This window comes from Trachypithecus francoisi, unplaced genomic scaffold, assembly GCF_009764315.1.
Source record: "Trachypithecus francoisi isolate TF-2019V2 unplaced genomic scaffold, Tfra_2.0 Lachesis_group7, whole genome shotgun sequence".
NCBI classification, from domain to species: Eukaryota; Metazoa; Chordata; class Mammalia; order Primates; family Cercopithecidae; genus Trachypithecus; species Trachypithecus francoisi.
In genome coordinates this window covers 22,107,051-22,122,615 of record NW_022681472.1, presented here as the reverse complement: position 1 = coordinate 22,122,615, position 15,565 = coordinate 22,107,051, and the positions used below count along the sequence as shown (strand labels likewise).

General features: G+C 41.6%; 1 protein-coding gene and 1 pseudogene across 2 annotated transcripts in view; one reads left to right on the top strand and one right to left on the bottom strand.

Annotated features, from left to right (window-relative positions):
* Positions 1 to 15,565, top strand: part of VCPIP1 (valosin containing protein interacting protein 1) — a 41,773-nt gene that overhangs the window by 15,277 nt on the left and 10,931 nt on the right. The window contains exon 2 of the mRNA XM_033203158.1: positions 384 to 470. Within this exon, the coding sequence (XP_033059049.1) occupies positions 384 to 470 (87 nt within the window). The remainder of the gene's footprint in view (positions 1 to 383; positions 471 to 15,565) is intronic.
* On the bottom strand, positions 2,145 to 2,679 carry LOC117079348 (annotated as a pseudogene). The gene has a single exon (XR_004435380.1). The product of XR_004435380.1 is annotated as a CDGSH iron-sulfur domain-containing protein 1-like (transcript).

The following is a 15,565-nucleotide window of genomic DNA, read 5'->3' as shown; positions in this document are numbered from 1 at the left end:
GTTACAGGCATGAGCCACCATATTTGTTGACTCATGCAGTTTTAAAGACACTTTTTAATTAGTTTCTACATTTTAAAATTGGGAGAATTCATATTACAAACTTGAATTTTGGGTTTCTCTTGAAAAGCCATATGGTCTTGAAACACTAGGCATGCACTCTTCCATGACAGCCCTTGTCAGTGACTGGCACAGTTAGATAGGCCATGCATTTTCTAGTATGCCACAATCCTGTCACTCAGTATCATCTCTCTATGGCGTATCAGGCTGTTTCACTCATTTAGGAGCTCTGCCTTGATGTTTATTCTAGGCTAATCTTTACTAAAGCAGCCCGGGATGGAACTCTTTTGTTTGTTGCTAATACTGTATCTGTTTTTGTCTTACAGGAGAAGATGTATGGTCTTATGCAAAGGGACTTCCTCACATGTTTCAGCAGGGTGGTGTATTCTACAGTATTATGAAGAAAACCATGGGTATAGTTAATTTGATTTTATTCTTAAATAATAGCTCTACTGAAGCTATTTTAAGATTAAGAAAGTTCATGTAGTTTTCTACTAAAATATTTTCAAAGTTAATTTTAGGTTTATATTCTTTAGCAGTTTGCCTAGTTAAAATGGATTATTACCCTGACATGGTCAGCTTTGTTTTCTGCTAGTATTCCTAAAAATCTATCACTTTGTTGCTATTCTTTTCTCATTTAAATTATGTGTATGGGTGTATGATTCTTTTTTTTTTTGAGATGGAGTTTCGTTCTTGTTGCCCAGGCTGGAGTGCAATGGCATGATTTTGGCTCACTGCAACCTCTGCCTCCTGGGTTCGAGCGATTCTCCTGCCTCAGCTTCCCGAGTGCCTGGGATTACAGGCATGTGCTACCACCCCTGGCTAATTTTGTATTTTTAGTAGAGATGGGGTTTCTCCATTTGGTTAGACTGGTTTTGAACTCCCGACCTCAGGTGATCTGCCCGCCTCGGCCTCCCAAAGTGTTGAGATTACCAGCGTGAGCCACTGTGCCCGGCCATGTGTATGATTCTTTTTTTTTTTTTTTTTTAGATGAAGTCTTGCTCTTGTTCCCCAGGCTGGAGTGCGATGGCACGCTCTTGGCTCACTGCAGCCTCCACCTCGGGGGTTCAAGCAATTCTCCTGCCTTAGCCTCCTGAGTAGCTGGGCTTACAGGCGCCTGCCACCATGCCTGGCTAATTTTTTGTGTTTTTTTTAGTAGAGACAGGGTTTCACCATGTTGGCTAGGCTGGTCTCGAGCTACTGACCTCAGGTGATCTGCCCGCTTCTGCCTCCCAAAGTGTTGGGATTACAGGTGTGAGCCACCACGCCTAGCCATGTGTACGATTCTTAACAACTAAAGACAAATTGTGAAATTAGAAGCAGATTTGTTTATAATGCTAGTATTCAAGAACCAGATAATATTTGTGGTGGTGTTGTTATGTTTGGCCATATTTAGCATATATCTGATTGCTTTCTAAGTTCTAGGATACAGCTCATTATACATTTAGCTTCTTTCACATTGTACATACATTGTTTGTAAAGACAGACTTGTGTACAAGTGTATGTCTATATCTTCAGAGTGGTCTTAAGAGAGAGGTTGCCAGGCCATGTGTTTGGACTTCACACATTGTTTTCAAATATTTTATGTTAATGCTTTCGGCCCCAGACTTACCGCTCTGGCTTATATATTTCACCTACCTGGCCATTGTAGACGTTAATTGCATAATCTGTTTTGTTGTTTTCATCTCTTCCTCATACACTTTTTTTTCCTTCCAACTTGGTTGTTGTAGAAATATTCAAACATATACAAAAGTAGCAAGAATAATATAATGAACCCCCGTTTACCTACTCTCCAGCCTCAATAATGATTAGTACATCTCTGTCCCCTTTTTAATTGGACTATTTTAAAGTAGATCTCAGATATACTATAATTTCACCTGTAAGTACATTGGTACATATTTCCTTTTTTTCCTTCTCATTTTCTCCTTCGAACTTCAATATGTATTTCTTTTTTTTTTTAATTTTGAGAATAATTTAATATGTTGACTTCAAGATACAACTATATTCTATGTAAGATACAACTCTATATGCCAATATTTTAAAGAAACGGATTCTTACAAGACCAAAATAACCCACAGGCCACGAGGTTGGTTTTTCCTTTTTTTTTTTTTTTGTTTAAACAAATGTGCACCATGATGTTTCATCAAGACAAATGCCATGAATGTGAAAGCTGCAGTTTGCAATATACCACATTTAGAACCCAGCGAAGGTGAATTAGACAGAGGTGGTAGTCATTCTAATGAAACAATCAGGTAACTTCACGACAAGCTGATTTGCAGCATCAAAAGTGTCCATTTAAGTTTCTTTTTTCTTGATGATCAGAGGGCCCATGTTGTCTCCAGTCGCTTCGTTATGTTTTGTGTGAGCCCCATCACAGAATGGGAACTTTTTGGACCTCCAACAACAGCAGTATACAGCTTTATCTCCCAAATCCTCCATGTCAAAAGCATGTACTATCTTGGGGTTGTCTTTCTGGATGTGAAGGTTTATCATAGCTTTATTTCGATGATCTTTAACATAAAATCTTTTGTAAGCTAGATAACCAATTGCAGCTGTCCCAGCAGCAGTGGTAACTGCTGCGATCCATTCAACTCATACGCTGAAACTGGAAGTCAGACTCATGGCGCCCGAACTTCAATATGTATTTCTAAAGATAAGAACTCTTTAAAAAAGAAAAATTATTACAGCCTAAAAAAAGAACAATTTTTTTTAATGTCACCAAATATCCAGTGTTTGAATTTTCTCAATAATTAATGTTGATAATTTTCTAAAAAATGTTTTCTTCTCTTGGTTTTTCTTTAATCAGAGACCAAAAAATGCCTTGTTTTTTCTTTTAAGACAGGATTATTGAGGCATAATTTACAAACAGTAAAATTCATCCTTTTCAGACTTACAAGTATACAAATTTTGTATACTGTATATGAATTTTGACAAACATATATATATAGCATATAACACCACCACTGTAATCAAGATACAGAATATTTCCATCACTCCAAAAAGTTTTCTTGTGCCTCTTTGTAGTCAACTGTCCTCAATCCCAGGCCCTGGCAACCATTCATTTGATTCTGCCCCTATATGTTTGCCTTTTTCATATTACCATGTAAATGGACTCCTTTAGTGTGACCTTTTGTGTCTGGCATCTGTAATTTAGCACAGGAATTGGCAAACTGTGGCCTGTGGGGCCATCTCAAATCTGCTTCCTGTTTTTTTGTTTTAGAGACAGGGTCTCACTCTATCTCCTGGACTAGAGTGCAGTGGCCCAGTTATGGCTCACTGCAGCCTTGACCTCATGGGCTTGAGTGATCCTCCCAGCTCAGCCTCCCAAGTAGCCGGGACCACAGCCATTTGCCACCATGCCCAGCTAATTTTTTGTATTTTTAGTTGAGATGGGGTTTTGCCATGTTGCCCAGGCTGGTCTTGAACTCCTGAGCTCGAGTAATCCTCCCGCCTCGACCTCCCAAAGTGCTAGGTTTACAAGCGACAGATTACAAGCATGAGCCTCTGCACCCAACCTGCTGCTTGTTTATATAATTTATTATTATTATTATTATTATTAGTTTTGAGACAGGGTCTTGCTCTATTGTCCAGGCTGGAGTGCAGTGGTATGATCGTGACTCACTGCAGCCTCCAGCCCCAATCCTCTGGGCTCAAGTGATCCTCATCCCTCACCCTACTGACTAGCTGGGACTATAGGCATGCGCCATCATGCCCTACTAATTTTTAAAAAATTTTTTGTAGAGACAAGGTCTCACTATGTTGCCTAGGCTTGTCTCGGATTCCTGAGCTCAGGTGATCTTCCTGCATCAGCCTCCCAAAGTGTTGGAATTACAGGCGTGAGCCGCTGTACCTGGCTGAATACTTAAAAGTTTTACTGGGACTGAGCACAGTGGCTCACGCCTATAATTCCAGCACTTTGGGAGGCCGAGTTGGGCAGATCACTTGAGGCTAGGAGTGTGAGACCCGCCTGGCCAACATGGTAAAACCTCATCTCTTCAAAAAATACAAAAAAATTAGCTGGGTGTGGTGGTGCACGACTGTAGTCCCAGCTACTTAGGAGGCTGGGACCTGAGAATTGCTTGAACCCAGGAGGCGGAGGTTGCAGTGAGCCAAGATCATGCCACTGCACTCCAGCCTGGGTGACAGAGTGAGGATGGATGGATGGATAGATAGATAGATAGATAGATAATAGAGTAGATAGATTAGATACATACATGATGGATTAGATAGATCAGATAGATGATAGATTAGATAGTGGATGGGTGGATGATAGATTAGATAGATTAGATAAATTATCAATTAGATTAGATCAGATAGATTATAGATAGACAGTTTTATTGAAGCACAGTCACACTTACATTTACATGTTGTTTATGGCTGCTTTCACATTACAGTGGCAGAGTTGAATACTTGTGAAAGAAACCATATGGTGCACAAATGTTGCCCTATACAGAAAAAAATGTGCCTATTTATGTTTTAATATGCTTTTGAGATCTGCCTTGTTGCATGTATTAGTTTATTCCTTTGTTTTTTAAAAACACTTCGAATAACTAACTAGATTTTATTCCTTTTTGTTGCTGAGTAGTAGTCCATGATATAGATGTGTCCCATTTTAAAAGACCTGTAACTGGCCAGGTACTGTGGCTCACACCTGTATTCCCAGCACTTTGGGAGGCCAAGGTGAGCGGATTGCCTGAGCTCAGGAGTTCAAGACCAGACTGGGAAACATGATGAAACCCTGTCCCTACTAAAAATATGAAAAATAGTTGGGCGTGGTGATGTGTGCCTGCAGTCCCAGCTACTCAGGAGGCTGAGGTGGGAGGATCAATTGTGTTTTCCTCTAGGAGTTTATAGTTTTAGGTTTTATATTTAGGTTTATGATCCATTTCAAGTTGATTTTTTAATATGTCGCAGGGTATGGGTCAAGGTTCATTTTTTAATGTATGGATGCCCAGTTGTTCCAGCACCATTTGTTGAAAAGGCTTTATGTTATCCATTGGATTATTTTGATATATTTGTCAAAAATCAGTTGCCCATGAGTCATACACCTGAAAAGGATGAATTATGTGATATGCACAGTATACCTCAGTGAAATTACTTTTTCTTAAATCAACTGACTATATGTGTGGTTCTATTAGTATTTCTAGAATCTCTTTTCTGTTTTGTTGATCTATGTCTCTCCTTTTTCCAGTACAGCATCCTGATTATTATATCTTATAGTTATTCTTGAAATCAGTGTGAGTCCTCCATCTTTTTTTCTTTTTCAGAATTGTTTTGGGTGTTCTGAGTCCTTTGTTTATCCATATAAATTTTATTTTATTTATTTATTTATTTACTTACTTACCTGCTTCTTTTTTTGAGACGAAGTCTTACTCTGTCACCCAGACTGGAGTGCAGTGTTGCAGTCTTGGCTCACTGCAACCTCTGCCTCCCAGGTTCAAGCCATTCTCCTGCCTCAGCGTCCCAACTAGCTGGGATTACAGACGCCTGCCACCGCGCCTGGCTAATTTTTGTAGTTTCACCATCTTGGCTAGGCTGGTCTTGAACTCCTAACCTCATGATCCATCCACCTTGGCCTCCCAAAGTGCTGGGATTACAGGCATGAGCCACCACGCCTGGCCTATTTATTTATTTAATTTACTTATTTATTTATTTTTGAGACAGAGTCTTGCTCTTTCACCTAGGCTGGAGTGCAGTGGTGCGATCTTGGCTCACTGCAACCTTTGCCTCCCAGGTTCAAGCGATTCTCCTGTCTCAGCTTCCCAAGTAGCTCGGATTACAGGTGCACACTACCACACCCGGCTAATTTTTTGTGTTTTTAGTAGAGATGGAGTTTCACCATGTTGGCCAGGCTGGTGTCGAACTCCTGTATTTATTTATTTTTTTGAGATGGAGTCTCACTCCGTCACCCAGGTTAGATGGAGTACCATCACAGGTCACTACAACCTCCATCTCCTGGGTTCAAGCAATTCTTCCCTGTCCCAGCCTCCTGAGTAGCTGGGATTACAGGCGTATGCCACCACACCTGGCTAATTTTTGTTATTTTTGTAGAGACAAGGTTTCACTATGTTGGTCAGGCTGATCTCAAACTCCTGACTTCAAGTGATCCCTTCCTCAGCCTCCCAAATTATTGGGATTACAGGTGTGAGCCAGTGCGCCTGGCCTATCTATATAAATTTTAGAATCTGCTTGATTTCTTCAAAAAGAGTCTGCTGGGATTTTTATTGTGATTGCATTAAATATACAGGCCGTGCCTGATTTAGGATTTTTTTACTTTATGATGGGTTTATCAGGGTATTAAATGCATTTTGGACCAGGTGCAGTGGCCTGTTATCCCAGCACTTTGGGAGGCCGAGGCAAGCGGATCACTTGAGGGTCAAGAGTTTGAGACCAGCCTGGCCAACATGGTGAAACCCCGTCTCTACTAAAAATACAAAAATTAGCCAGGTGCAGTGGCATGTGCCTGTAATCCCAGCTATTTGGGAGGCTGAGGCAGGAGAATCCCTTGAACCCAGGAGGCAGAGGTTGCAGTGAGCTGAGATCACACCGCTGGCACTCCAGCCTGGGTGACAGAGCAAGACTGTCTAAAAAAAAATGCATTTTGACTGTGAGTTTATCTGGCTGTAACCCATTGTAAGTTGAGGAGTATCTGTATAGATCAAATTGGGGATAGTTGATATCTTGACAACATTGAATCTTTTGATTCATGAAGATGTTATATTTCTTGTATTTGGTTTTATTGAGACAGGGTCCCACTTTGTTACCTGGGTTGGAGTGTAACAATCACAGCTTACTGCATCGTTGACCTTCCTGACTCAGTTGATCTCCCGTCTCGGCCTCCTGAGTAGCAGGGACTACAGGTGTGCACCACCACGCCCTGCCAATTTTTGTGTTTTTTTGTAGAGACAGGATTTTGCCATATTGCCCAGGCTAGTCTTGAACTCCTGGACTCAAGCCATCTCCTGCCTCAGCTTCCCAAAGTTCTGAGATTACAGGCATGAGCCACTGTGCCTGACCAAAAATGCAAAAATGTTATATTTCTTCATTGATTTAAGTCTTTAATATCTCTCATCAAAATTTTATAGTTTACAGCATATAGGTCTGGCACATAGTTTGTTAGATTTACACCATGAATACTTGTTTTTTGGATGATACTGTAAAAGATGCTTCTACAAATGTCAAATTTCCTATTGTTCATTTCTAGTACATAGAAATAAAATTGGCTTGCTTTTTCTTTATCTTTTGTTTTGTTTTTTGAGATGGAGTCTTGCTCTGTTGCCCAGGCTGGAGTGCAGTGGCACGATCTTGGCTCAGCACAATCTCCGCCTCCTGAGTTCAAGCGATTGTCCTGCCTCAGCTTCCCGAGTAGCTGAGACTACAGGTGCACACAACAATGCCCAGCTAATTTTTTTATTTTTAGTAGAGATGGGGTTTCACTATGTTGGCCAAGCTGTTCTCGAACTCCTGACCTCATGATCTGCCTGCCTCAGTCTCCCAAAGTGCTGGGATTACAGGCATGAGCCACCATGCCTGGCCTCTTTTTTTCCTTTTCTTAGATACAGGGTCTCACTCTGTTGCCCAGGCTGGAGTGCAATGGCACAGTCTTAGCTCACTGCAACCCCCACCACTGGTGCCCCACCACCAACTGGGCTCAAGTGATTCTCCAGCCTCAGCCTCCCAAGTAGCTGGGACCACAGGCATGGGCCACCACACCTGGCTAATTTTTGTATTTTTTGTAGAGACAGGGTTTCACTATATTGCCCAGCCTGGTCTCAAACTCCTGAGCTCAAAGTAATCTGCCTGCCTTGGCCTCCCAAAGTGCTAGGATTACAGTTGTGAACCTGGCCTAAAATTGTTTTTTTTACTGCACCTGGCCTAAATTTTTTTTTTTTTTTAACATTGCCCTTGATTGCCCTTGTACCCCATGTGTGACCTTGCTAAACTCACATATTTTAGCAACTTTTAGCAGATCCTTGTCTATATAGATCATCATGTCTTTTGGAAATAAAAGACAATTTTATTAGCAATGGCTTGGACCTTCAGTTCAGTGTTGAGTAGGAATAGTAAGAGTAGACATTTCCTTTTTCCGTATCTTGGAAGCATTCAGCTTGCAGGTTTTTCAGAGATACCTTTTGTAAGACTGAGGATTGATTGAGGACATTTCTTTCTATTCCTGGGTTTGTTGCGAGTTTATATTATGAGTGGATGTTGAATTTTGTCAGATGCTCTTTTCCTACATGTATCAAGATGATCATATGGTTTTTCTCTTTCGGTTTGTTGATAGTGTGAATTACATTAATTTTTTTGAATGTTGAACCAACTTTACTTGCTGGATTTAATTTGCTATTATTTTGTTGAATGTTTTTGTGTTTAGGAAGGATAATTATCTGTAGTTTTCTTGTAATGACTGTTTAATCAGGGGAATGTTGGCTTTATAAAATAGCATTGAGAAGCTTTGCCTCCTCTTTTCTTCTGTTTTCTGGTAGATTTTATAATAGTTTTATTTTAACTGGTAGAATTCACCAGTGAAGCCATCTTTGCTTGCAGTTTTCTTTACTGGGCAGTTTTTTAACTACAAATTTAATTTCTTTAATAGAATACTCTTAAAATTGTCTGTTTCTTCTTGAGTAAGCTTTGTTAGTTTTGTCTTTCAAGAAATCTGCGCACTTCATCCAAGTTATCAACTGTGTTGGCATAAACTTGTTTCTAATATTCCCCTATTGTTGTCCTTTTAATGTCTGTAGAATCTGTAGTTCTTTTATTTCTGATCTTGGCAACTTGTGCCTTTTTTTTTTTTTTTTTTTTTTTGGCTGTCTGGTCTGGCTGTTGATCTTTTCAAAGAAATGTTTGAGGCCGGGCGCGGTGGCTCAAGCCTGTAATCCCAGCACTTTGGGAGGCCGAGACGAGCGGATCACGGAGTCCAGGAGATCGAGACAATCCTGGCTAACACAGTGAAACCCCGTCTCTACTGAAAAATACAAAACACTAGCCGGGCGAGGTGGCGGGCGCCTGTAGTCCCAGCTACTCAGGAGGCTGAGGCAGGAGAATGGCGTGAACCTGGGAGGCGGAGCTTGCAGTGAGCTGAGATCCGCCACTGCACTCCAGCCTGGGCGACAGAGCGAGACTCCGTCTCAAAAAAGTAAAAAAGAAACGTTTGGATTCATAGGGGGTTTTTTTGTTTGTTATTTTTCTGATTTCAGTTTCATTGATTTCTACTTTTATGTTTTTTTTTTTTCTTCCTTATGCTTGCTTTAGGTTTAATTTGCTCTTTTTTTTTTCTCATTTCTTTATTTTATTTTTTGAGACAGAGTCTCAATCTGTTGCCCAGGCTGGAGTGCAGTGGTGCAATCTTGGCTTACTGCAACCTCCGCCTCCTGGATTCAAGCAATTCTCATGCCTCAGCCTCCTGAGTAGCTGGGATCACAGGCATGCGCCGCTATGCCCAGCTAATTTTTTTATTTTTAGTAGAGACTGGGTTTCTTCATGTTAGCCAGGCTAGTCTTGAACTCCTGGCCTTAAGAGATCTACCCACCTTGGCCTGCCAAGGTGCTGAGATTACAGGCATGAGGCACCATGCCCAGCCTACAAATTTTTTTTTAATGTAGGCATTTAAAGCTATAAATTTCTCTCTAAGCATCTTTTCCCTTCCCTTTTTTTTAACATCCTTTTTTTTTCTTTCTTTCTTTCTGAGACAAAGTCTCACTCTGTTGCCTAGGTTGGAGTGCAGTGCCGCAATCTCAGCTCACTTTAACCTCCATCTCCTGAGTTCAAGTGATTCTCCTGCCTCAGCCTCCCGAGTAGCTGGGATTAAAGGCACGTGCCACCATGCCTGGCTAATTTTTGTGTTTTTAGTAGACATGGGATTTCGCCATGTTGGCCAGGCTGGTCTAGAACTCCTGACCTTAGGTGATCTGCCCACCTCGGCCTCTCAAAGTGCTGAGATTACAGGCGTGAGCCACTGTGCCTGGCCTTTTTACATCCCTTTTAAACTTCTTATCTTTCGGCCGGGCGCGGTGGCTCAAGCCTGTAATCCCAGCACTTTGGGAGGCCGAGACGGGCGGATCACGAGGTCAGGAGATTAAGACCATCCTGGCTAACACGGTGAAACTCTGTCTCTACTAAAAAATACAAAAAAACTAGCCGGGCGAGGTGGCGGGCGACTATAGTCCCAGCTATTCGGGAGGCTGAGGCAGGAGAATGGCATGAACCCGGGAGGCGGAGCTTGCAGTGAGCTGAGATCCGGCCACTGCACTCCAGCCGGGGTGACAGAGCAAGACTCCGTCTCAAAAAAAAACCAAAAAACTTTTTATCTTTCATTCTACTTTGTTTTCTTTTTTTAATTCTTTTTTAAATTCTGCTTTCTGAAATATATTGATACTAATTAGTGGTTTTTAGAAGTTAGTATTTAATTAGGATTGATGATGGGCATTCCAGTAATCTGGATCGATATGCACTGTCTTCCATGCAACTGCAGATAACTTACTTCAGTTGTATTTTGTGTATTGGAGGGGGTTGAAGGATAAGAGGGTGGCATGGGGATGGCTATCTTTACTATTTTCAAAATAGTTTTGTTTCTAGTTTGAAATTATTTTTTAAATGTTGAGTGTGGTGCTGAGACAATTCAGTGGGAAAAGAATAGTCTTTTCAACAAGTGATCCTCAGACAATTAGATATCAGCATGCAAAATATTGAAGTTTGATGTCTATCTCAGGTTTGACCTCTACCTCACACCATATACAAAATTAATTCAAAATGGATCAAAGACCGAAGTTTACTTGCTAAAACTAGAAAACTCTTAGAAGAAAACATAGGCATAAAATGTATTGACCTTGGATTAGGCATAATCTTAGATATGAAAATAAAAGCATAAATAAGAAGAGAAAAAAGTAAATAAAAAGCAAACGTCTGTGCTACAAATTATACCATCAAGAAAATAAATACACAACCCACAGAATGGGAGAAAATTTTTGCAAACCGTATATCTGAGAATGGATTTTTATCTAGAATATAAAGAACTCTTACAACTAAACAAAAAAGACAAATAACAGTTAAACATCTGCAAATGATATGAATAGATTTCTCTCCAGAGAAAATATATAAATGGCCAATCACACGAGAAAAGATACTCAACATCATTAGTCATCAGGGGAATGCAAATCAAAACAAAAATGGGATGGTATAATACTTCATACTCACTAGTCTGGCTGTGGTCCAAAAGTCACATAATAAGCATTGTAGGCGAGAATGTATAGAAATTGGAACCCTCATACACTGCTGGTAAGAATGTAAAAATGGTGCAGCCACTTGGGAATTCTGGCAGTACCTCAAAAGATTAAATGTAGTTACTCTATGATCCGGCAGTTCTACTCTTAGGTGTATACTCAAGAAAAATGGAAACATAGGTCCACAAAAAATTTGTACACAAATGTTCGTAGGTGCATTATTCATCATAGCCTAAAACAGAAGTTACTAAAATGTCCATCAATTGATGATTGGATAAATAAAATGTGGTATAGCCATACAGTGAAGTATTATTTGGCAATAAAAAGTAGTAAAGTATTGGTACTCAGTACATCATGGACAAACCTTGAAAACATTATGCCATATGAAAGAAGCCAGTCACAGAAGAGCATATACTGAAATATCCAGAATAGGAAAACTTAGAGAAACAGAGAGTCAATCAGTGACTTCCCTAGGGCTGGGAATGAGGTAAAGGGAATGACTGCTAAGGTTCAGGGTTTCTTTTTGGGGTGATGAAACTGTTCTAAAACTTCCACAACTCTGTGAATACGCTAAAAACTGGCCATGCACAGTAGCTTATGCCTGTAATCCCAGCACTTTGGGAGACTGAGGCGGAAGGATCTCTTGAGCCCAGATCGCAGCAAGCTATGATGGCACTACCACACTGCAGCCTGGGTGATAGAGGGAAACTCTTGTCTCCAAAAAAACTACATATATATCCCAAACCATTTGGTTATACACTTAAAATAGGTGAATTGTATGTGAACTGTATCTCAATAGAGTGGTCATATTTCTTAGAATGTTACATGTGGTATTTATCATTAAGAGGTAGTTTAGAGCTCTGGAGTTGAAACGGGATAGTTCCCTTGACCCTTTCGAGGGGCTTGTGAAGGGGTTCGCTTGCTTACTCAGCCTGCAGCTCTCAACCCTTCATGGGACAGGCAGCAGATACAGGGGCCTAGATGAGTGCTTCTGGGCACCGGCAGGAGTAGAACTCTGTGTGGCCCTGCAACAGCGTCTAGTGGGGTACCTGTGACCCCCAGGGCCCCAGAGGGCATGTGTTACAGTGTGCTGTTTTAGCTTTCCCCTCCCTCCACTGATAGCGTTTAAGTGTTTAACAGCTCAGTGGAGGGTCAGGATGACAGCCTTTTGCACCCACCCTCTTGGTACCCAAGTTCTTGTCTGGCATCCAGGAAGAATCATGTTGCACGAACAAATTGAAGGGTGCTGAATGTGGAGGATTTTATTGAGTGGTGGAAGTGGCTCTCGGGTGGGGAGCTGGAAAGGGGATGGAGTGGAAAGGTGGTCTTCCCCTGGAGTTCAGCTGTCCCCGGCCAAACTCTTCTCTGAAGTATCCCCATCAAGCCATCCCTCTGAAGTCAAGCTACTTCTCTGTGACATCCAGCTGTTTTCTTCTCTTCTCTCCTTCTCTGCCAGTCTGCTGGTCTGCCTGGGGTTTTTATGGGTACAGGAAAGGGGGCAGGGCAGGCTAAAAAGCAACATTTGAGCAGAAAAACAGGAATACATGTTGTACAGATTATTTCATCACCCAGATATTTAGCCTAGCACCCACCTGATCCTCTCCCTCCTCTCACCCTCTACCCTCCGAAAGGTCCAAGTGTGTATTGTTATTCCCCTCTTTGTGTCCATATGTTCTCATCATTTAGCTCCCATTTATTATTATCATCATCATCCTCGTCATCATCATCCTGTGGTCAAAGAATCAAAACATGTCAAGCCCCTCTCAACCTCAGCCATTTACCCCCATCTTCCAAAAACAGAAAAGGAACATACAAAACTCTCTTATTTTATTCAAATCCACCTTAACATACAGATGGTTACATCTACATTTGAAAAACAGTATTGCCCATTATAACTAAACTATACTATTACTATTTCTGTTCTTCATTTTTGGAAAGGTATTCTAAAATTAACTGGCTCAGGCCAGGTATGGTGGCCCATGCCTATAATCCCAGCACTTTGGGAGGCCTAGGTGGGCAGATCACTTGAGGTCAGGAGTTCAAGACTAACCTGGCAAACATGGTGAAACGCTATCTCTACAAAAAATGCAAAAATTATTTGTGTATGGTGGCAGGCACCTCTAATCCTAGCTACTCAGGAGGCTGAGGCATGAGAATCACTTGAACCTGTGGGGAGGAGGCTGCAGTGAGCCTAGATTGCACCACTGCACTCCAGCCTGGGCAACAGAGCTGAGAGCAGACTCCATTCCCCCCAACCCCAACAACAAAAAATAGAATAAAATTAATTGGCTTAAAATATAGTTAAGTTTTTGGCTAGGTGTGGTGTCTCATGCCTGTAATCCCAGCATTTTGAGAGGCCAAGGTGGACAGATTGCTTGAGCCCAGGGGTTCAAGACCAGCCTGGGCAACATGACGAAACCTTATCTCTACTAAAAATACAAAAATTGGCCAGGTGTGGTGGCATGTGCCCATAGTCTCAACTGCAGGTGAGACTGAGGTGGGAGGATCGCTTGAGCCCAGGAGGTGGAGGCTGCAGTGAGCCATGATCACACCACTGTACTCCAGCCTGGTTGACAGAGTGAGACCCTGTCCCCCACTATATATACGTATACAGTAAGTTTTCTTGCAGGTTTTTGTACAGAGAAATGAAGAAATGAATGGCAAATTTAGTTTTAACTGTATAATACTCAGCTGTGCCTGTGAACTTTATAAAAATGGAATTATGCTGTATACCTTCTTCTATGATTTCTTTTTTTCTTTTTTTTTTTTTTTTGTGAGACAGAGTCTTGCTCTGTCACCCACGCTGGAGTGCAGTGGTGCGATCTCGGCTCACTGCAAGCTCTGCCTCCTGGGTTCACACCATTCTCCTGCCTCAGCCACTTGAACAGCTAGGACTACAGGTGCCTGCCACCATGCCTGGCTAATTTTTTGTATTTTTAGTAGAGACGAGGTTTCACTGTGTTAGCCAGGATGGTCTTGATCTGCTGACCTCGTGATCCACCCATCTCGGCCTCCCAAAGTGCTGGGATTACAGGTGTAAGCCACTGCGCCTGGCTTTTTTTCTTTTTTTTTGAGATGGGATTTTACTCTCAGGCTGGAGCGCAGTGGTATGATCACAGCTCCCTGCAGCCTTAACCTCCCAGGCTCAAGTGATCCTTCTGCCTCAGCCTTCCAAGTTGCTGGGACTACAGGCATGTGCCACCACACCCAGCTAATTTTTAAAATTTTTTGTAGAGGTGATGTCTCCTTAGGTTGCCCAGTCTAGAACTCTTAGGCTCAAGTAGTCGATTTGCCTCTGCCTCCCCAAGTGCTGAGATTACAGGCATGAGCCCCATACCTGGCTAACTTGTTTAGTTTAGCAACACTTTTTCAGATACATCTATGTTGATGAATTCAACTATAGGTTATTCATTTTCACTGCTGCATAGTATTCTGTTGTATTGTTTTTAACACAATTCATTGTTCTGCTCATGAGCTTTTGGGTAGTTTCTAGGTTTTTAATGTAAAGAATAATGTAACTATAAATACTAGTATACATATCATTAGCATATATAAGTAATGGAACTTTTGTTTTGTTTTGTTTTGTTTTTGAGATGGAGTCTCGCTCTGTCGCCCTGGCTGGAGTGCAGTGGCACGATCTTGTCTCACTGCAAGTTCCACATCCTGGGTTCACACCATTCTCCAGCCTCAGCCTCCTGAGTGGCTGGGACTACGGGTGCCCGCCACCAGACCAGCCTAATTTTTTTTTGTATTTTTAGTAGAGACGGGGTTTCACTGTGCTAGCCAGGATGGTCTCGATCTCCTGACCTTGTGATCCGCCTGCCTCAGCCTCCCAAAGTGCTGGGATTACAGGCGTGAGCCACCATACCCAGCCTTAAGTAATGGAATTGTTGATATGTGATAGAGAATTTTTAATGTGCCTTGCTGCTTAAAATTCAAAGGACTATATGAAATCTGAACATTCTGTCTATACCTGCCAAAAAAAAACCTTGAACAATTATGCTTAAAAGTATCACAACAGTATTTGTATTGTGTTTAAAGTATATCCTTTTTTTTTTTTTTTGACAGGGAGTCTTGCCCTGTTGCCCAGGCCTCCCAAAGTGCTGGGGTTACAGGTGTGAGCCACTGTGCCTGGCCTATCCATTGATTTTTAAATATATATTTTAAATTGGGGCGTTTGTTTTTTGTTTTGTTTTTAGACAGTTTCTTGTTATTACCCATGTTGGAGTTCAGTGGCTCAGTAATAGCTCACTGCAGCCTCAGACTCCAGAGCTCAATGATCCTCC